Source organism: Coregonus lavaretus, assembly GCF_964263955.1.
Source record: "Coregonus lavaretus genome assembly, chromosome: 27".
NCBI lineage: Eukaryota > Metazoa > Chordata > Actinopteri > Salmoniformes > Salmonidae > Coregonus > Coregonus lavaretus.
The window spans coordinates 23,732,619-23,756,001 of record NC_140014.1 but is presented as its reverse complement, the minus strand read 5'-3'; the positions used below and the strand labels follow the sequence as shown (position 1 = coordinate 23,756,001).

General features: G+C 42.4%; 2 protein-coding genes across 2 annotated transcripts in view; one reads left to right on the top strand and one right to left on the bottom strand.

The window, feature by feature from the left end:
* The window catches only part of LOC311102399 (BTB/POZ domain-containing protein 7-like), a 47,144-nt gene extending 33,013 nt beyond the window's left edge, over positions 1-14,131 (bottom strand). The window contains exon 1 of the mRNA XM_084143728.1: positions 13,821-14,131. The gene's annotated coding sequence lies outside the window, so the exon portion shown is untranslated. The remainder of the gene's footprint in view (positions 1-13,820) is intronic.
* A 5,374-nt stretch (positions 14,132-19,505) lies between these two features.
* The window catches only part of LOC311102392 (protein unc-79 homolog), a gene marked incomplete at both ends in the record, with an annotated part of 44,745 nt that continues 40,867 nt past the window's right edge, over positions 19,506-23,383 (top strand). Inside the window, one exon of the mRNA XM_084143720.1 lies at positions 19,506-19,527. Coding sequence (XP_083999846.1) covers positions 19,506-19,527 — 22 coding nt within the window. The remainder of the gene's footprint in view (positions 19,528-23,383) is intronic.

Sequence of the window (23,383 nt, the reverse complement as noted above, 5' to 3'; positions counted from 1 at the left end):
CAACATTCACAAGGCCGCAGGGCCAGACGGATTACCAGGACGTGTACTCCGAGCATGTGCTGACCAACTGGCAAGTGTCTTCACTGACATTTTCAACATGTCCCTGACTGAGTCTGTAATACCAACATGTTTCAAGCAGACCACCATAGTCCCCGTGCCCAAGAACTCTAAGATAACCTGCCTAAATGACTACCGACCCGTAGCACTGACGTCTGTAGCCATGAAGTGCTTTGAAAGACTGGTCATGGCTCACATCAACAGCATAATCCCAGAAACCCTAGACCCACTCCAATTTGCATACCGCCCCAACAGATCCACAGATGATGCAATCTCTATCGCACTCCACACTGCCCTTTCCCACCTGGACAAGAGGAACACCTACGTGAGAATGCTATTCATTGACTACAGCTCAGCATTCAACACCATAGTGCCCTCTAAGCTCATCACTAAGCTAAGGATCCTGGGACTAAACACCTCCCTCTGCAACTGGATCCTGGACTTCCTGACGGGCCGCCCCCAGGTGGTAAGGGTAGGTAACAACACATCTGCCACACTGATCCTCAACACGGGGGCCCCTCAGGGGTGCGTGCTCAGTCCCCTCCTGTACTCTCTGTTCACCCATGACTGCATGGCCAGGCACGACTCCAACACCATCATTAAGTTTGCCGACGACACAACAGTGGTAGGCCTGATCACCGACAACGATGAGACAGCCTATAGGGAGGAGGTCAGAGATCTGGCCGTGTGGTGCCAGGACAACAACCTCTCCCTCAACGTGACCAAGACAAAGGAGATGATTGTGGACTACAGGAAAAAAAAGAGGACTGAGCACGCCCCCATTCTCATCGACGGGGCTGTAGTGGAACAGGTTGAGAGCTTCAAGTTCCTTGGTGTCCACATCACCAACAAACTATCATGGTCCAAACACACCAAGACAGTCGTGAAGAGGGCACGACAAAGCCTATTCCCCCTCAGGAGAATAAAAAGATTTGGCATGGGTCCTCAGATCCTCAAAAAATTCTACAGCTGCACCATCGAGAGCATCCTGACTGGTTGCATCACCGCCTGGTATGGCAACTGCTTGGCCTCTGACCGCAAGGCACTACAGAGGGTAGTGCGTACGGCCCAGTACATCACTGGGGCAAAGCTCCCTGCCATCCAGGACCTCTATACCAGGCGGTGTCAGAGGAAGGCCCTCAAAATTGTCAAAGACTCCAGCCACCCTAGTCATAGACTGTTCTCTCTGCTACCGCACGGCAAGCGGTACCGGAGTGCCAAGTCTAGGTCCAAAAGACTTCTCAACAGCTTCTACCCCCAAGCCATAAGACTCCTGAACAGCTAATCATGGCTACCCGGACTATTTGCACTGCCCCCCCCACCCCATCCTTTTTACGCTGCTGCTACTCTGTTAAGTATTTATGCATAGTCACTTTAACTCTACCCACATGTACATATTACCACAACTACCTCAACTAGCCGGTGCCCCCGCACATTGACTATGCAACGGTACCCCCCTGTATATATAGCCTCCCTACTGTCACTTTATTTTACTGTATATATAGCCTCCCTACTGTCACTTTATTTTACTTCTGCTCTTTTTTTCTCAACACTTTTTTGTTGTTGTTTTATTCTTACTTTTTTTGTTTAAAATAAATGCACTGTTGGTTAAGGGCTGTAAGTAAGCATTTCACTGTAATGTCTGCACCTGTTGTATTCGGCGCATGTGACCAATAAAATTTGATTTGATTTGATTTGATTTAATGGTTTTATATGTCTTTCTGTTGTCTGGTGGTCAAACCCTCCCTCTCTCCCCTCCCCTCCCTCTCTCTGCCTCTCGCTCTCATTCTTAAGTTAATGTCCCCTCTCCCAGCTCTTACTGACACCTACCCAGGAGCCTCCTCTCTTTCCATTTACTGTAACCAGCATCCTCACCCACTGAGCACCGACCGACACCGGACGTCGAAAAGTAGTTTACATTTGGTCAGTCCACCCTGGCCTTGATGTTAACGTCCACAAACGGACCGGACCAAATCCGAACCTATCATAGACGTATGTTTCACAAGTTTGGATAGCACAGTACAGTACAGTGAGTAGAGCACAGTTGAGTACAGTCTACTGTACTGTGATGTCCAAACTCGTGAAACATCAGGAGAACAATTATGCATTTCTGTGTAGTACAGATCAGGGACCCATGATGTCATTCTATTACCATCATTCTGTTACTGGGTATAAATCCACTTCACTTACTGTCGTTCAATAACCAAAATAGATTTTTTTTCAAACTCAAGATGTCATATCATAGCTGAAACCCTATTATTATTGCAGACATATTTGAATCTTAATTCGGAGCAGATATTTAACAGAGTTTTTGTAAAACGTGGTTGCATAAAAACCTGAGGGAGATTTTACTGTAATTACGTTACCAAAGTTTGCATCTGCACAGTTCTTCCACTAAATTAGTTTCTGTGGAAATTGTTAGAGTTGTATGGTTGTTAAACTTTGAAATCAAATGGTTTTTGTTTGGCATACATTTTAAAGTGAAAAAAACGTAATCAAAGCGTAATTCCGTTTCCGTGGAATTGCCATAATAAGTCACATAATTGACATTGCCTATAGCAAAACAATGTTTGATACAAATCTAAAGATTATAAGGACAACCCAATCTCCCCAAAACCAACAAAAACACACACACAGTATAGCAGCTCCTGACCTTCTGGGAGGCTGGCGGGGAATTCCAATGTGATGGAAGATCTGCTTTATCTCAGAAGGCAGTTTTTCCCCCAGCACACTAATAAATCACTGTGTCTGCTCCCATAGAGCAGCACTTTAACCAGCCTCCCAGGGGCTCCCTGGAAAACCACATGCTCTTAATCAATACACACAATGGTAAACCAAACATTCACACTGCAATACACTAAAACCTAATAAAACTGTGCCAGGCTTCAGAGGGAATTAGGTCTGGATTTGTGTAGAGAATTTGAATATCCAGGATAAAGAGAAAACCCCTGAGATGTGCTGTCTTGTTTGCAGACAAGGGTCCTCTGATGGGCAGGACAGATGCAGAGTAAACAATACATCCCTTAACGCCAGCTAAACGATACACTCCCCCCGCTATACACAGCTAGAGCCCAAACACAATCAACTGCAAGAACCACAATTACCACATATTCAACTAGGATCCTGGAAGCATATCTTAATGTTTGTAAAACAACTATTTTCTTGAGACCTGGACACTCAGTGTCTCCTCAGCTTCCCAAGTCTAACCCCACACTCTCTCTTTCTCACTGATGTCAAATGAGAAGAGGAAGGATGTCTGGGGGTGTGGGTGGAGGGAGACAGCTGGGCTGGAGCAGGGTGTTGAGACTGGGACTGGGACGAGCCTGTGGTGGGTTTGGGGAGGGGAGTGGCAAGATAAGGAAAGGCAAGGATAGCTGGGCTGTGTGTCACTAATGAGAGGTGACAGGGGAAAGGCTAGCCTACACGTCACCGCACTCCCCAGCCCCCATTCTTCATTCTGTAGCTCGCACATATACACACACACATACACCTCACCAGAGTGGGTTGGGTTGCTGTATTTAAATCAGTCATTTACAGAGCAGATCGAGTACCTCAGCCTCCCACAGCACATTACCATACAAAACGCCAGGCAGGAATAGGACCAATGCATTATTCAAATTACAGTGAAGTCACTTTATCAATCATTTATATGGATTTCTTCCTGAGCCCGCAAGAAGAGAAAATAGGAGACTGGGAGATCTCTGGGTCCTATTCATATCCTCCTAAAATTTCAGCTCTCCCAAAACCCTCCTGTTCAACCTTTATCAGATCATTAACAGTGGCTGTCATCTCACACCTAAGTGAAGCTCACACGTGCGCACAGCCAAGAATTTGCATAAGGGCGACAGTAATAATTGGGATAACTTGACCTACTAAGTGTTCTATAGTCAAAGCAGATGCAAAAGGCCAATTTGACTACTGTTTATGCAATGCCCCAGATAGTCCAGAGTTGCAGATTGGTCTAGTTATGGTTACTGTGCCAATTAGTTCTACAATCCAAAAAGGCACTGCGCATTGAACTTTTCTCATTGAATCAGTGTTCTTCACACACACACACACACACATGCATAAACACACCACACGCTTGGATGTGTCACAGAAATGTGTGTGCTGGTGACCTCACCTGACCACACAGAATTTGCACTGAATAAAATGGAGGATTAAATCACTTCATATAGTCCTTTTTTGAAAGAGCTTCAAACCTCTTTAGGATCAATCAACTTGCCATTGACACAAAGAAAGAAAGCGGATGACAAACACCAGCGGTAGAAAAAGACACATTCACACTCCATTGTAAGTTACCCAGTAGCATATTTTATCCTCATTAAAAAGTGTCAAAGACAAGGTTCTCTTTCAGCACCTTATCAAATTGATGCTAGGCTATATTATTTTCCCTATCATCAATAAAACACCAAAGCCTTGAATTGATAGTATACTATTCCAGTTGAATCATTCACAAGGCAATAAATAGCCTTTAGCGCTCCATACCCCACAGGAAGTTTCTCTTCATTTACTTACAATGAAGATGTAGAAGAAGGCTATTGATTTCTAAGGTATTTTCTAATAATTTAAGGTGCCCTACCAGTTCATTGCTCGAACATCCAGTTAGCATTATCTTAGAACAAAGCCGTCCCAAGATACCGTAAAAACAGTCAGGATGTGTGGCTCCCTGAGCTGGAAATGGAGGTTTGGGACACCAAACCTCCAAAGAGAAACTCTGTACTGGTCCTCTACCAACACTTCTCAGCTGACTGTTGACTAGAAGAGTGCTGGGGGAATAACAAGTAGGCTCTCCCTGCGTCATTCTCATTGAGTGCTTTTCTTTACTACTGTGCTAACTAATGAGCCAGACTCTAACTTCACAGCATCATCTCTGGCAGGATGGCAGACAGGCCAATGACACTTCTGCTGAGCTCAGACCTGACCTAGCCACCTTTGCCCAAAATGACATAATGGATCAATCACCATTCAGTCAGGATCCACTCTACACATTTGACCCTAAAGGACAGAAGAAAAAAAACATTGTGTTGTTGTGTCATCTGTGAGTAACAAACTACTTAGCTCTGCAGTGCTCTGGTCCATCAGGCCTATCAGTTAGGCAGTGAATCCACTCATTATATTGATTACAGCCTCTGTTAGAACAGCTACCAGAAACAACTGGAACAGACCATAAAAGAAAAGCACACTGACAAAACAACTGAGGACACAAAAGGTGGTCTGCATGTCAACACAACTCATGGAAGCTAGTGAGCCTCTGTGTTATGCTGTGTGTGCAAATGAATGAGTGCATCATTCAACAGTCTGCCTTGGCATTACAAACAATGAAGGAACTGGATGTCTGTGGTAAACTGGCCTGAGAGTCTTCAGCCAGTCTCTCAGGGTGACGTTCAACATCTTGGGAAACAACGGCAATGACCAGCTTTTTTAAAAAAATTTGGGTCAGCAAGCATTCAACAGGAACTTTAATTGAGAAGCAGTGAGTGTATGCTTTTAATGATTATGTAAGCACAGGCCTGCAGTGTGTGCCTCTAAAGAGGCATCTTAAGCAATAATTGATGTTCCCCCGTTGGATGAAAACAGTGGCTTCTTTGCCTCACAGATTGTTTAGTGAGCACTCACATGTCCATTGTTAGTGAGCTCTATATTTTCTGGTCCCAGAGTCAACTGCTCATCTAAGTGCTCACAGGCACTCAAATCACAACCGACACATGCCAACACAGGCATAAACTGTGTGTGTAACTGCAGTAATTACATGTGTGATTCACAGTTCTGATAGGCACACGGTGACCTGGGGCACGAGGACATTAACATACAGTATACATTTACAAGCTAAATGAGCAACTATACTGAACAAAAATATAAATGGAACAATTAGAATGATTTTACTGAGTTACAGTTCATATAAGTAAATCAGTCAATTGAAATAAATTCATTAGGCCCTAATCTATGGATTTCACATGACTGGGCAGGGGTGCAGCCATGGGTGGGCCTGGGAGGGCATAGGCCCACCCACTGGGGAGCAAGGCCCAGCCAATCAGAATTAGTTTTCCCCCACAAAATGGCTTTATTACAGACAGAAATACTCCTCAGTTTAATCAGCTATCTGGGTGACTGAATTTATCCTCGCTATACATATATTTCAGTGGAGGCTGCTGAGGGGAGGATGGCTCATAATGTCTGGAATGGAGTAAATGGAATGGTAACAAACCATGGTTTCCATGTGGTTGATACCATTCAATTGACTCCATTCCAGCCATTATTATGAGCCGTCCTCCCCTCAGCAGCCTCCACTGATATAGTTTGGTCTGTCATATTGAGGTGTCTAGCTATAAGTTAAACCTGATCAATCAAATGGATAGGTGTAAGCAATTATGGTAAGTGAGAAAGAGAGGAAGAAAGTGAGAGGGAGAGAGAGGTGGGAAAAGAGTAGAAGACAGACAGAGAGATGGAGAGAGAGAGAGAAACAGAGAGAAAAACAGCAATGCAAATGTACTTAGACTTGAGTATTTCAACAACTCTTCTCTTCCAACTTGTTAGGCAATCATATCTACCTAAGGGGGAAGGATGGCCAGCCACACAGGAGGGTGATTTTTACTAAGGAGGAGAAGGAGGCCGTGCTGACCGAGATGCATGCTGGACATTTCGGAGTGAAGCGCATGATTGCCAAAATCAAACTACGCTTCTTCTTCTGACGGGGAATTGTCAAGGAGGTGGACAGCTGGGCAAGTGAAATAACCTTTTGTTTATCAATCACATTCTATTCTAGAGGTGTCACTACAGACCCGAGTTCGATCCCAGGCTGTATCATAACCGGCCGTGATCGAGAGTCCCATAGGGCGGCGCACAATTGGCCCAGCGTCGTATGGGTTAGGGGTGGGTTTGGCCGGGTAGGCAGTCACTGTAAATAACAATTCTTAACTGACTATAATTTCAATGAATGTCATATCACTTTTTGCTTAAAGGTCAGTACCCTGTCTAGCCTGCCAGAAGTTTGAGAGGGCGAAGACTGTGGCGCCGGAGTTGAAGGCCATCAAAGTTGTTTCACCATGGCACATGATCGGTAAGTGTCCCAATTCAAATTTTGCCCTGATAAGTTGTTTTGTAATGGTTGCTTTATTTGACCACAGCAGAGTTCAATATTATAGAATGTGTGTGTGCCAGTCTCCTTACAAATATGAAAATCTGCATACTGTATGACACAGATACGAGTAAGAATAAAGTAATCTTCTCTCTAACACTTTAAATGTTAGGGGTGGCCCTCATCGGACCCTTCACGAAATCCAGGAATGGCAACAGCTGGTGTATGAAGGCAACCGATCACTTTACCAAGTGGGTGGAGGTAATACCCATTAAGGTCAGTAAAGGAAGAGTATGTGCTTAACTCTAAATTCCCTTCTGTAACCCATTAAAAAGGATGCTTTGAACCAAAAATAGATTTTCGTTTTGTATGATACCCATCAAGGACGAGACTGGCGAGGCCACCTCCAAGGCGATGATGGACATCTTCAACACCCACGGTTCTCCTGAGGTCATCTTGAGTGACCGAGGTCATGAACGCTGGAACAAGGTACGGATGTTATAGGTTAAATTCTGTCACCAATGGTTTGTTTTATTTATTTTTTACAATTTGTTTTTGTTTTTCTAATGGTACATAATTAGACATATTTCAATATCTTACATTGTCAATAGATATCGTTTTCCTACCCCCTCCTCCAGGGTTGGTGAATGGACCAACCAGACCCTTAAGACTGCCATGGGCAAGTCCCTTGATTGGTACCAGGAAGGGTGGGAGAACAACCTGAAGGTAATTCTCTTTGCACACAACAGCAGCATCCAGGCCTCCGAGTACGGACGGGAGCCGCAGCTGTTGACTGAGGTAAACAATGCAATTGTATATACAATTATTGCATATACTGTAGTCTTTCAAATTTGTGATTGACTTAGTGTTGTTGTTTGTCTATTGCTATTTTTGTATAACGTACTTTCAGATCACTGAAATCCCACCTGATGTGGTGGAAGTTGTCGAACCAGATCAGAACGCCTTCGAGGACCACCTTCATGGACGGACTGAGAAGGATGAAGAGGTTTTTGACCATGTAAAAAGTATTATCCGCTGTTAATTAATTTTCTGGCCCTTCAAGAGATATGTAAGAAATGTATTTGTAATATGAAATATAATTGCATTTATTCCTGTTATCAATCAAGGTGAGACTGAACATGGACAAGGCGCAGGAGAAACAAGAATCAAGAAGGGGACCAAGTGCTACGACATCCGGGCGAATTACTTGGTTTGAAAGAAGAAGGACGAAAGGAAGGCGAGACCTGGGAAACCTCGCTGCTCTTTCGCTCCTAGCTGGGGTCACCATCTGTTAAAGTACACATAAAACATCTATTTGCATTTGCACACAAAATAACCTGAAGCTAGTTTTAGTTTCCCTAACACTGATATTTTTATCTTTGTCTTCCTAGGGTTACCTTGGTGGAAGCCAACAATCTTCTAGTTGGAGCAGTTGGACGGTCGACCATTGACGCCCTACACTTCAATGAAGCCGAATAGACAAAGTATGTTAAGCTTTGGTTGACATTTGAGAAAGCAAGAAATGGTAGTTATGTTGAGCTTATAAAAATGTACCTCTTCAATTTACTTTTCCAAATGACTTAAGGACCATCGACTGTCCGAGCCCCCCAGGAGGTATCCCATCCACCAGAACCAGCGAGTTCGGATCAGTCTGATTCTCTGTGCTCTGAGATGGAGGGGGACCAGCTTGAGGTAGCCCATACCTTTCAAAAGTGTTGAAAAGTACATATCTCCCATTTTAAACACTGCACTAATCCATCATATTTTCTCCCAGTAAAGTGTAACCTGTGTGTGTGCTTGCTTACATCTGCCTCCTACCCTGTTCCCTTTAACTCTGCTCCTATTCTCCAGGAGCAAGGGGTTCTGCCCAACACCCAGACGTGGATCCACCTGATGTCCTCCATTACCAACCACCCTGCAACTTTTCATTACATAATCTACAGCTACTGTTGTTGTCATTATCTGCTAAGAAAGTTTTTGCTCTATCATACTTGGCACATATGTGAGACTGGGCTCCTGAGTGGCGCAGTGGTCCAAGGCACTGCATCTCAGTGCTTGAGGCGTCACTACAGACCCCCTGGTTCGATTCCAGGCTGTATCACAACCGGCCGTGATTGGGAGGGCAGCGCACAATTGGCCCAGCGTCGTCCGGGTTTGGCCGGTGTAGGCCATCATTGTAAATAAGAATTTGTTCTTAACTGACTTGCCTAGTTAAATGTTTAAAAAAATAACAAAATAAAAGTAAACTCCCCCTTCCAAGACCGGCTGCCTGTTTTTATTTTATTTGCCACTTGGGAGCCCTGCTGAGAACAAGTGACAGGCAGAACCTCCCACCCACACAGCAACCACCTCCACTATATTCCACACACCAGAATTCAGTATTTTAGTCTATGATTGCCATGTGAGTACAAAACATCTGTGAAAATAAATTAATGACACAACTGTAACAAAAACGATCAAAGTGTATTAAAATCTTAAATATTGACAGGTTGGTTTTCACAGCTGTTTCACAAGGTGTTCATTATTGTAAGTTGTAAGGTATCCTTTGATGGAATTTATTTGTTCCACATTATTCATTGTTGTTTCCTAGGACCTACAATAGATACATATACAGGGGGGAAAAAAAGTATTTAGTCAGCCACCAATTGTGCAAGTTCTCCCACTTAAAAAGATGAGAGAGGCCTGTAATTTTCATCATAGGTACGTGTCAACTATGACAGACAAAATGAGAAGAAAAAAATCCAGAAAATCACATTGTAGGATTTTTAATGAATTTATTTGCAAATTATGGTGGAAAATAAGTATTTGGTCAATAACAAGTTTCTCAATACTTTGTTATATACCCTTTGTTGGCAATGACACAGGTCAAACGTCTTCTGTAAGTCTTCACAAGGTTTTCACACACTGTTGCTGGTATTTTGGCCCATTCCTCCATGCAGATCTCCTCTAGAGCAGTGATGTTTTGGGGCTGTCGCTGGGCAACACAGACTTTCAATCCCTCCAAAGATTTTCTATGGGGTTGAGATCTGGAGACTGGCTAGGCCACTCCAGGACCTTGAAATGCTTCTTACGAAGCCACTCCTTCGTTGCCCGGGCAGTGTGTTTGGGATCATCGTCATGCTGAAAGACCCAGTCACGTTTCATCTTCAATGCCCTTGCTGATGGAAGGAGGTTTTCACTCAAAATCTCACGATACATGGCCCCATTCATTCTTTCCTTTACACGGATCAGTCGTCCTGGTCCCTTTGCAGAAAAACACCCCCAAAGCATGATGTTTCCACCCCCATGCTTCACAGTAGGTAGGGTGTTCTTTGGATGCAACTCAGCATTCTTTGTCCTCCAAACACGACGAGTTGAGTTTACCAAAAAGTTATATTTTGGTTTCATCTGACCATATGACATTCTCCCAATCCTCTTCTGGATCATCCAAATGCACTCTAGTAAACTTCAGACGGGCCTGGACATGTACTGGCTTAAGCAGGGGGACACGTCTGGCACTGCAGGATTTGAGTCCCTGGCGGCGTAGTGTGTTACTGATGGTAGGCTTTGTTACTTTGGTCCCAGCTCTCTGCAGGTCATTCACTAGGTCCCCCGTGTGGTTCTGGGATTTTTGCTCACCGTTCTTGTGATCATTTTGACCCCACGGGGTGAGATCTTGCGTGGAGCCCCAGATCGAGGGAGATTATCTGTGGTCTTCCGTATGTCTTCCATTTCCTAATAATTGCTTCCACAGTTGATTTCTTCAAACCAAGCTGCTTACCTATTGCAGATTCAGTCTTCCCAGCCTGGTGCAGGTCTACAATTTTGTTTCTGGTGTCTTTGACAGCTCTTTGGTCTTGGCCATAGTGGAGTTTGGAGTGTGACTGTTTGAGGTTGTGGACATGTGTCTTTTATACTGATAACAAGTTCAAACAGGTGCCATTAATACAGGTAACGAGTGGAGGACAGAGGAGCCTCTTAAAGAAGAAGTTACAGGTCTGTGAGAGCCAGAAATCTTGCTTGTTTGTAGGTGACCAAATACTTATTTTCCACCATAATTTGAAAATAAATTCATTAAAAATCCTACAATGTGATTTTCTGGATTTTTTTCCCTCATTTTGTCTGTCATAGTTGACGTGTACCTATGATGAAAATTACAGGCCTCTCATCTTTTTAAGTGGGAGAACTTGCACAATTGGTGGCTGACTAAATACTTTTTTTCCCCACTGTATATTCAACCACAAGGGTTGAGCTATGTGAGATTGAAAAACAATCATAATAGAGGACTACTGAAATTATATTATTTTAGTGTAGATAAGGGAAGGGCAGGTTAAAATGAAAACATGACAAGCCAGTGTATGAATCAAACATATTTGCATATGAATTGAGTGGAAATTAGCTGACTTCGTGATCTGTAAGGTAAGTAACTTTAATGTGTCAAGCAGATTACATGTTTTCGTTGCCATTTCCGAAACGTAGCAACGTTTAAGACATGGATTTCATGTTGTAATGTTAATAAGGTACACAAAAGTAGTTCGAATTTATGTTTTCATTTTATTAGCTAAACAAAACTTGTTTAAATAGCGAAATTGTCACCGAAATCAGCCTTGTTTGCATAGCAATGATTAAAATAACATAATTTAGCTGTCATGATCTCCAAAATTCGAATAATTAGGTCATCACAACGTTGATATAGCAACGGACGCTAATAGTTTATCGAATTCCATTGTGACGCAGAGGGGGACACTATTTGGCCGGGGGACATTATTTGGCATGACAGGCCCTTACTTTTTTCAATCTTTATTAACGACATGCCTATCAATGTATGCGGATGACTCAACGCTATACACGTCAGCTACAACAGCAACTGAAATGACTGCAACACTTAACAGTTTCAGAATGGGTGAAAAGTAATAAGTTAGTCCTAAATATTTCAAAAACTAAAAGCACAAAACCCTAAACCTCAACTAAATCTTGTAATAAATAATGTGGAAATTGAGCAAGTTGAGGAGACTAAACTGCTTGGAGTAACCCTGGATTGTAAACTGTCATGGTCAAAACATATTGATACAACAGTTGCTAAGATGGGGAGAAGTCTGTCCATAATAAAGCGCTGCTCTACCTTCTTAACAGCACTAAGTCATTGTTACAAAAAAGTTTGTTAAAAAATCTGATGTTAGGTACTATATTTATTGAATATTATAAAAATCCTATAAATTAAAATGGCCAATTTGGGTGCAATCGAGTAGCTTCATTTCTCAGAGACCAACTTATATTTCAACAAAATAATGTTGCAGGAATGCTAATCTTATCTGTTTCTAACAACAGAAACGATTTCAGAACAATCTGAGATGGTGGGTGTCGAAATCCCATTTTCTGTGCTTTCTGAGTTGGAACGACCCTTCAATTACTGCATTTTTTGCACACAAAATACATTGGCTAATTTCCTTGAGACAGAGCATGTGCAGACCATTTGAAGAGGATTGTGGGATATTTCTCAATAGTTGTATCATTTCTGAATGTAACCATCTACATAGATACTATGTTGCCCAGATAAAACAAGACATTTCTCTATCTAGAAGAAAGCAAAGTATGCACATCAAGGACACCACGCCATGGCAGCAGGATATAACTAATGCGCTTTGCCATGCCATAATTTGTATTGGCTTTAGGCCTCAGAGTAATCAAGTAAACATTTTAATTGATAACTAGGCTCTACACATTTATCCTCACATTGCAAGAAGTTTGTTAAGTGCCTTACTCAAGAAACCAGAAAACAGTTTTGATTGAATATGGTCCACAGTTTTAAAAAATAAGAAGATATAGGGCAAATGAGTCCTGACATTCTAATCAGATGCCTGCGTGAGCTATTCTGATGCAACTCAATGACATACTGGTGGATTTCAAACTCCATAGGGTCCTATACACTAAACATCCTAAAGCTATAGGATGCAGACAACTAAACACTGTCTGCTACCTGAGATAAGCCCAAACAAACTAAATTAGCCATAGAAGAAAATAGGTTATTTAAATAGCGTTACTGTTGGAGTCAAATGAAAGTGTAATACATTGATCTGAAACGTAACCAAAAAAAACATTTGAATGTTTGACATTGACAAAATTGGGTCACCACTCATTGCAACGCCGCATCCGTCACTTCACTTCAACAGTAAAGAGGATATGTATAGGCTAGCAATAAATAACAATGTTTAACTTTTTATTGAATAATAGTAGAGGCATTTAATTATTTTATTTTTTACAATTTAACAAGTAGTGTTCTAGTTAGGGGAATAGCATTTGGATCGTAGCTGCAACGTAGCCTACAAATAGGCTACATAACAAGCCATAAGAATGCTGTGGAACGGCTTTGTTAGTAGGCTATGGTAAGCCATTAGCCATACCACGGAGCTATTGTTGCCTTGCTGACAGCGGTTCGATTATTCCTGCTAAAACATTCGCATGCCCATTCCTCGTGTGAAATAGGTTCGGCTGAATCGGAAATTAATCACAGTAAAAGTGTCCATTAAAGCAAACAAGTTCAGTGCAAAAACGCTAAGAAACATTTCGGTAGCCTGTTAGCCACGTTCATAACCCTGTGATTACATGTCGGTTGCTACGTCCGCTTTGACTTGACAAGTTTTGTTAATTTTTACTAATAATATAGGCCTGCGATAGATCGTTGATTGAATAGTTTGAGATGTCATACCTTGAGCAGACTTCAATATGCTTGAGCCTTCCTTTCCTTCTCTTCTTACAGAAATTATTCTCCCTTTCAAGTTGATTCCCGACTCAAGTTATGATAATTCCTTTTAGAAAAAAATTGTCAACTGCACAACTCCCCTTTGTAACACCGATCATTACGCATAGAACGGCGCCATATCCAACGAGAGAATGCCGCATGTGCCTTTAGATCCACTTTGCCTCGACTTTTCAACAAATTGCATGTCTTTTTTTGCGATAAAATAAACTCAAGACGTGTTCCTTTGCTTGGATTTGTTATCCTTAAAAAAAAACATCCTTGCGCGGCGCTTGGTTGGGTGGGTGGTGTGGCCTATCCCGAGGCTGTTTGCTGACTGGTTCTAGTCTGGGAATGAGTCGGGAATTGTCAGCTTGCGAGCGCCGTCTAGCAGTATGTGCGAGCAATATAGGTAGGTCATATAATAGGCCTCCAGTATTCATGAAATACATAAAGTGCCGTTTATGAGTATTTAACAGCCACAGTCTGTAAGATTGTAAACAATCAAAGAGTGGGTCAACAACATGTAAACAATGGAGTAAATGCATCCAATGACAGCTACACATGCACATTTTCACTGGATTTCTCTGATATAGGCCTATATGTAGACAGGGAATGACATTCCATGAGAGCAACAATGAGATACCATGAACACCACACAGTGTGCATACATACACCTGCATCTTCTCTAGGGCTTTCAGATTCTTTACAGCCCGACACCTGTGCAGTTGCGGTGTGAAGATTGTTTAAAAGGTTCTGATCTACAATCAAACAAGCCTAAATAATTCAATAATAGGCTATATACCTAATACATTACTTACTGGTGTGTTTTGTCTTATGTGTATTCTTACAAAATAAGTAGGTGGCGAGGCCAAATTGATAGTTGTTTGCGCTTAATGGTCTTCAGTGTGGGATTTACAGTCATCACTGAAGTACCAATGTCCTCCAACTGAGGGCGACAGGTTACATAAAATGCATTCTGACCATGGATTCTGTCTTGTCCAGAGAAAGAGCATTCGGATTCTCTAACTATTTTCAAAAGGATACTTCTTTTATAAAGGAAAATGTGCATTCTTCCCGATTGCTTAAGTTCATTTCTTATCATAGTAGCCTAGGTGATTATTAAAATATAACATTTACTGTCATAAAATATGACAGTTCCTACATCTATTCTCTTCTGCACTCTTCTATTCACATTGACATCCTATAACATTTCGCGAATGACAATATTAATGTGCATTTAGAGCAATCCAATCTGGTCAGATTTGTTGTCATGGATATCACATGTCTGAGTTTGTCTGCAGAAACTGTATTGTAGCATATGCCCTGAGAATAGAGCTCTCTAACTTGAGTGCATCATATCTAGACCTTTAGATAAGTATGTTTACAGTAACCGGGCTGTATGTTTACTCTTTAAGATTCTCATAATGACGAACATCAGTTTCAGCAATAGCCACAACCTCCTGCTTCCTAGTGACCTATGTTGTGTTATTGCAGTGTTTGCTGCTGACCTTATGTCCTCCCATGTAGTCTGATTATACATTACAAATGTGATATGGTCCTTCTGCACCAGCTAAATATTCATGTAGAATTCATCAACTGTGAACCATTGCCATAGTTGGCTGCAGTCAGTGTTTATTTTCAGTGTCTATGTGTTTAATTTCTCAAGGTGTCAAGCAAGAAGGCTTAATTTTATGGTGAAACATTTCATTTAATTGTTTCTATACCATTTGATTGCTATTAAACTAAATCATATAAAACCAGTCCTCAATATGATTGCATGTATAGTATGTTTTTTGGACAATGGTGTGTTTTTGAGTCTGGGACCTGTTGTAGTGACTCCTCCCTTTGGATGATGATGATGGGAAGGCTTGATAAAGGCCCAGTGTCTGACTGATTCTATCTCACAGGATGTGCTGCTGGGAAGTTGTTGTGTTACTAAGAAAGGGTCTGCTGTCCAGAAGCTGAGAGAACCTGACGTTAGCCACACAGGACTAAGTAGAGAAATATTTTTAGGGGACTCACTGGGTTCCTTGTTTGGACAAAGGCGGTTCTGCTGGACCACAGATCAAATATCTACAGCAAGCCACCCAAGGACAATATTGGGCCTGGGGTAGGAACCAAAGCTTCTCATGTCTCTGTCTAACATTTTATATATATGTAAAAAAGGTCATCTTATTACCAAAAAAACTTTGTTTTGGAAGTGTCCCTTTTGGCAATTGTTTCGTTATGTCCATGTTACGAATTTATTTAGATCTTTTGCATTCTTTTTTTTGTTGCCTGTAAATATGCATGGTGTACTATATTACCATCCAATGTCAGAATTGTAGGGTCAGGCAGGCAAAGCTCATAGGAATTTAATTAAAAGAAAGCACATTTTTACAAGTTGCTGCCCACTGAACTCCTAAAATGACACAAACATCACACAAGAAACTACAACACTGCAACAAAGTTTCAGTCTCAGGCAGCCATATCTGTAACACATCACTTTACATTCTCTAATGTGGTGAATTCAAGTGAGGTGGGTTTTCCTGCTGAGAGAGTAAGATGTTTTATTTATTTGTTATTTATAAGTTAGTAGAGCCAAGCTTTCCCCTCGGAAAAGAGATATGATGACTGAGATGTGAGACAGAGCCCAATGTTGGTGCAGCTCTCCTCAGGGACATCCACAGGGTTTTTAACTGATAATTTATGGTTGTAGCTATGAAGTCCACAGTGCCAGGGGAGGATGCTATGGAGGCAGGGGGATGGAGACTGTGCTAGGGAAACCACAATATATTATCATCAGAGCCAAGGTTCATGAGCCTCTGGGGGGAAGGTAAATTGGTCCGCCCAGCTGTAAACCTACAGCATGAGGGGAAGTTGGTTTCTATGAGAGAGAGAGCGAGAGAGAGCGAGAGAGAGCGAGCGAGAGCGAGCGAGAGATGGTTTTACACAATGCATAAAAACCTGAACCAGGTAATTACAGTTGGGCCAGTAACCGAAAGTTTGCTAGTTCGAATCCCCAAGCCGACAAGGTGAAAAATCTGTAGATTTGCCCTTGAGCAAGGCACTTAACACTAATTGCTTCAGGGTCACAGATGATAATGGCAGACCCTGGCCATGACCCCACTCGCCAAGGGTGTCTCAGGGAGAGTTGGGATATGCAGAAAACACATTTCCAATTCACACATATTATATTATTAAAACACACGTGTACATGTGTGAAATAGGACAAATATAAGCACCACCAAATTACACTGAACAAAAATATGAACGCAACATATAAAGTGTTGGTCCCATGTTTCATGAGCTGAAATAAAATATCCCAGAAATGTTCCATATGCACAAAAAGCTTATTTCTCTCAAATGTTGTGCACACATTTGTTTACATCCGTGTTAGTGAGCATTTCTCCTTTGCCAAGATAATCCATCCACCTGACAGGTGTGGCATATCAAGAAGCTGATTAAAGAGCATGATCATTACACAGGTGCACCTTGTTGGGGACAATAAAAGGCCACTCTAAAATGTGCAGTTTTGTCACACAACACAATACCATAGATGTCTAACGTTTTGAGGGAGCATGCAATTGGCATGCTGAATGCAGGAATGTCCACCAGAGCTGTTGGCAGAGAATTGATTGTTAATTTCTCTACCATAAACTGCCTCCAACGTCGTTTTAGAGAATTTGGTAGTATGTCCAACCCTCCTCACAACCGCAGACCATGTGTATGTCGTCGTGTGGGCGAGCGGTTTTCTGATGTCAATATTGTGAACAGAGTGCCCCATGGTTGCGGTGTGGTTATGGTATGGGCAGGCATGAACTATGGACAACGAACACAATTGCATTTTATCGATTGCCAATTTGAGTGCACAAAAATACCGCGACGAGATACTGAGGCCCTTTGTGAGGCCCATTTTTTAAAGGTATCTGTAACCAACAGATGCACATCTGTATTCCCAGTCATGTGAAATCCATAGATTAAGGCCTAATTAATTTATTTCAATTGACTTGTTTCCTCATATTAACTGTAATTCAGTAAAGTCGTTGAAATTGTTGCATGTTATGTTTATATTTTTGTTCAGTATATTATTATTAGTAGTAGTAGTAGTAGTAGTATTATTATTACAAGACCAAGGCGTTACATTCAGGTGTTGCCTGTTGACCATTTGATTCAGTATTTGCACAGCAATGTTTTACATGCTAAATATGTATGTGATCTCCTTGTTTCCCTCACAGCAATCTCTCTTCACAATGTCAGTGTTTGCGTTCGCTCTCCTGGCCCGGCTGGATGGATCATGCACCGTATCCCAGTTTACCGCCAGAGACCCCCTCCAGGACCCTGACTGGGCTCCACCACCATGCATAAAAGGACATCACTGAAACATCACTGAGATACAAAAACGCTGCCTAAATGTATCTTATCTTAATAATGTATAAGATTAATGAATGTATAAACACATAAACTAAACCACAATAATTTACCAGGTGGATGGTATAATGTTTAATATTTGTAATTTATTTTGTTTCTAAAGAGGTTGGATCATGAAATTGAGTATTTTGGTCTTGATGTCTTGCATTGTTGCTTGTCTTTATTGCAGACATTTAACATTGTTTCAGCAGACTGGCACCCAGCCCACTCAGTTTTCACCTCCACAATTCCAATCTGCATGTGTCTTCAGTTGAATTAGTGATTTTTTTTTACATGTCTTCTAGTGGACAAAGAGAACCAGGAACCAGTGAGTTCACTCAGGACCAGGCTCCAGAGACAGGATGTTGTTACTTTATCAGCTGGAGATGGGAATGGTTGTGGTTCTTTGCAAACACTGGGATCCGTTGAAACTGAAATTCTTGTTTATCTTTTAGCTGGGGTGTACTGGGAATAATTCTAATTGATTCCTGTAAAGAAAATAAAATGTTCCTGATATAAATAGTCAGTTGCCATAACTCCCCAGTGACAATGGAAAGACTGTTGGAAAAGCAAGAAACTATAGGAACCAATTTCTCCTCACCACTAACTACTGTGGTTCTCAAATGGCCTATGTTTACCACAAAGAAATACAGTAGTTTGATAGTATCCTTCCCTAAACATGGTCTTTGTGCATACTGTCAAAATACATTGTTTAAAAATGCTACCCATTATGCTCTTTATAAATTACAGTTACAAAATCTCTGACAACCATCTGTTGCTGGATTATAATTGATGTAAAATAGTGATAGATAGCCTATAGCCTAAGAGGAGTAAGTATACCACCACCTTTGAACCTCACTCTTTCAATCTCAGCTGACGCAAAAGAGCATTAGCAGCCTCGTGTTGAGGCGGTGTTAGAAATCACTTTCTTGAATGACAATTTGTCAGAGTCGGACCAGTCCATTTTGAAAAGTATGTGACGATTTAGATCTGGCTTCTTCTATCAGCACAATGACATACATTCCCAAACTATAAAACATGTCCACGAAAGACACCTCATGCAATTACATTACTTACAAGCCCAACGCAATCGATTGCAATTGCTGCTAACATGCTTTTTATGGCAGCAGTGGTTCAACCAGAGCGAGCTTGTGTGCGAGGGGATTATTCACTTTTTGAAGACTGAGGGGGAACAACACCGTAGGGGAGAACAAAAAAAACATTTGACAGTGTTTGTTTTAGGATTCGTGACGTGTTTCCACAATGTCTACGAAAGCAGAGCAATGTAAGTACCATTATTTAAAATGTTCCTAATATATCATTATCCACCCATTTTATGGTGTAATTTTCTAGTGAGAAAGCGAAGGAGGGAAGCGGTCCTTGGTGATGAAACCGCGGTTGCTAAGGCAGGTTGCAACACGTCCTCGCTCTGCAGAGGATGGCTCTAGGGGCTAGCGTAGGGGATGCCTATTTTCTGGCGGTGGTCAACACAACGATATGGGTAAACATAATAATAGATATTAAGCATACATTTTTGATTGACACGTTGAAAGAAAGGTTGGTGCGGAGACCGAGATGTAGGTTATTGGCTTCAAGGTCGATTTGACAAATGCTCCGCTAAACAATATGGTGGCATTGGTGATCAGTAATGTGTTTGCTTTGCTTGTTCTTTTACTTACTTGACATAATATGAGACGAGTTTTTTCTTCGTCATTTGCCTCTGAACAGGTGGATAAGCATACTGCGGTTACACTGTTTTTGATCAACTGAATCAATGCACAGTGTAATAAACAATTGGTGGTTTGTTGTTGTTGTCAATCAACACGCCTTGGAGAACTCAACATTACTCAAATAGGCATGTGTTACTTGGTTTCGAATAGGCCTATAGTAATAAATGGAAGAAACAAGTTAATATAGGCCCATCTACATTTATTTGGTATGAAGCCTGCTCAATATCGACTTGAAATATACTTGGCCATGTTTGGGGAAAAATAGAATGTTATATAGGCTACTCTATGGTCCCATGTAGGCTATGTATTGTAAACATCACAAGAAAGGGAAATAATCACCATTTGAACTCTAGCCTATTGTAATGAATACTCAGGGAGAAAAAGGTGTAGGTAGATTCACGCGTAGAGCGCGGCAGGTGTTTATTTCGCCTTCGCAGAAGGCAGGAATCGTTGTCACAGGCAGGCAATGGTCATAAACAGGTAGGCAAACAGGTAGGAAAATCAAAAACTAGGACTGAAGGCTATAACTGGTTCTCACAAACGAGCTAGGAAAAGGCTTAGTAGAGTCAAAACGAACAATACCTCACAAGGCACAAACAGAATGAACTGAACTAAATAAGAGACAGTAGACTTCAAGATTTTGCACCTTTGCTAATCTCATCCACCCAGCAGGCTCTAGCAAGTGAGCCTGTGGATGAGGTTACACCTTTGCTCACATTTCTGGTTTTGCAAATGTGTCTGAAGGTAGCCTACTCATATTAGTTATGTAGTCATTCATTGCTATGAAATTTGCAAAAAAGAACACACTCCATACACCCACGAACAGTGCATTCGGAAAGTATTCAGACACCTTGACTTTTTCCACATTTTGTTATGTTACAGCCTTATACTAAAATTGTTTTCCCCCCTCATCAATCTACACACAATACCCCATAATGACAAAGCAAAAATAGGTTTTTAGAAATTTTAGCACATTTATAAAAAATAAAAAAACGTAAATATACCATTTGCTTAAGTACACTGCTCAAAAAAAATAAAGGGAACACTAAAATAACACATCCTAGATCTGAATGAATGAAATAATCTTATTAAATACTTTTTTCTTTACATAGTTGAATGTGCTGACAACAAAATCACACAACAATTATCAATGGAAATCAAATTTATCAACCCATGGAGGTCTGGATTTGGAGTCACCCTCAAAATTAAAGTGGAAAACCACACTACAGACTGATCCAACTTTGATGTAATGTCCTTAAAACAAGTCAAAATGAGTCTCAGTAGTGTGTGTGGCCTCCACATGCCTGTATGACCTCCCTACAACGCCTGGGCATGCTCCTGATGAGGTGGCGGATGGTCTCCTGAGGGATCTCCTCCCAGACCTGGACTAAAGCATCCGCCAACTCCTGGACAGTCTGTGGTGCAACGTGGCGTTGGTGGATGGAGCGAGACATGATGTCCCAGATGTGCTCAATTGGATTCAGGTCTGGGGAACGGGCGGGCCAGTCCATAGCATCAATGCCTTCCTCTTGCAGGAACTGCTGACACACTCCAGCCACATGAGGTCTAGCATTGTCTTGCATTAGGAGGAACCCAGGGCCAACCGCACCAGCATATTGTCTCACAAGGGGTCTGAGGATCTCATCTCATCTGTTGCAGGCAGCAGAACGTTCTCCACGGCGTCTCCAGACTCTGTCATGTCTGTCACATGTGCTCAGTGTGAACCTGCTTTCATCTGTGAAGAGCACAGGGCGCCAGTGGCGAATTTGCCAATCTTGGTGTTCTCTGGCAAATGCAAAACGTCCTGCACGGTGTTGGGCTTTAAGCACAACCCCTACCTGTGGACGTCGGGCCCTCATACCACCCTCATGGAGTCTGTTTCTGACCGTTTGAGCAGACACATGCACATTTGTGGCCTGCTGGAGGTCATTTTGCAGGGCTCTGACAGTGCTCCTCCTGCTCCTCCTTGCACAAAGGCGGAGGTAGCAGTCCTGCTGCTGGGTTGTTGCCCTCCTACGGCCTCCTCCACGTCTCCTGATGTACTGGCCTGTCTCCTGGTAGCGCCTCCATGCTCTGGACACTACGCTGACAGACACAGCAAACCTTCTTGCCACAGCTCGCATTGATGTGCCATCCTGGATGAGCTGCACTACCTGAGCCACTTGTGTGGGTTGTAGACTCCGTCTCATGCTACCACTAGAGTGAAAGCACCGGCAGCATTCAAAAGTGACCAAAACATCAGCCAGGAAGCATAGGAACTGAGAAGTGGTCTGTGGTCACCACTTGCAAAACCAGTCCTTTATTGGGGGTGTCTTGCTAATTGCCTATAATTTCCACCTGTTGTCTATTCCATTTGCACAACAGAATGTGCAATTTATTGTCAATCAGTGTTGCTTCCTAAGTGGACAGTTTGATTTCACAGAAGTGTGATTGACTTGGAGTTACATTGTGTTGTTTAAGTGTTCCCTTTATTTTTTTGAGCAGTGTATTAAGACCCTTTACTCAGTACTTTGTTGAAGCACCTTTGGCAGCGATTACAGCCGTAAGTCGTTTTGGGTGTGACGCTACAAGCTTGGCACACCTGTATTTGGGGATTTTCTCCCATTCTTCTCTGCAGATCCTCTCAAGCGCTGTCAGGTTGGATGGGGAGCGTCGCTGCACAGCTATTTTCAGGTCTCTCCAGAGACGTTAGATCGGGTTCAAGTCCGGGCTCTAGCTGGGCCACTCAAGGACGTTCAGAGACTTGTCCCTAAACCACTTCTGCGTTGTCTTGGCTGTGTGCTTAGGGTCGTTGACCTGTTGGAAGGTGAACCTTCGCTCCAGTCTGAGGTCCTGAGCGCTCTGGAGCAGGTTTTCATCAAGGATCTCTCTGTACTTTGCTCTGTTCATCTTTCCCTCGATCCTGACTAGTCTCCCAGTCCCTGCTGCTGAAAAACATCCCCACATGATGCTGCCACCACCATGCTTCACCGTAGGTATGGTGCCAGGTTTCCTCCAGACGTGACGCTTGGCATTCAGGCCAAAGAGTTCAGTCTTGGTTTCATCAGACCAGAGAATCTTGTTTCTCATGGTTTGTGAGTCGTTTAGGTGCCTTTTAGCAAACTCCAAGTGGGCTGCCATGTGCCTTTTATTGAGGAATGGCTTCTGTCTGGCCACTCTACCATAAAGGCCTAATTGGTGGAGTGCTGCAGAGATGGTTGTCCTTCTGGAAGGTTCTCTCATCTCCACAGAGGAACTCTGGAGCTCTGTCAGAGGGACCATCAGGTTCTTGGTCACCTCCCTGACCGAGGCCCTTCTCCCCCGATTGCTCAGTTTGGCCGAGCGGCCAGCTCTAGGAAGAGTTTTGGTGGTTCCAAACTTCTTCCATTTAAGAATGATGGAGGCCACTGTGTTCTTGGTGACCTTCAATGC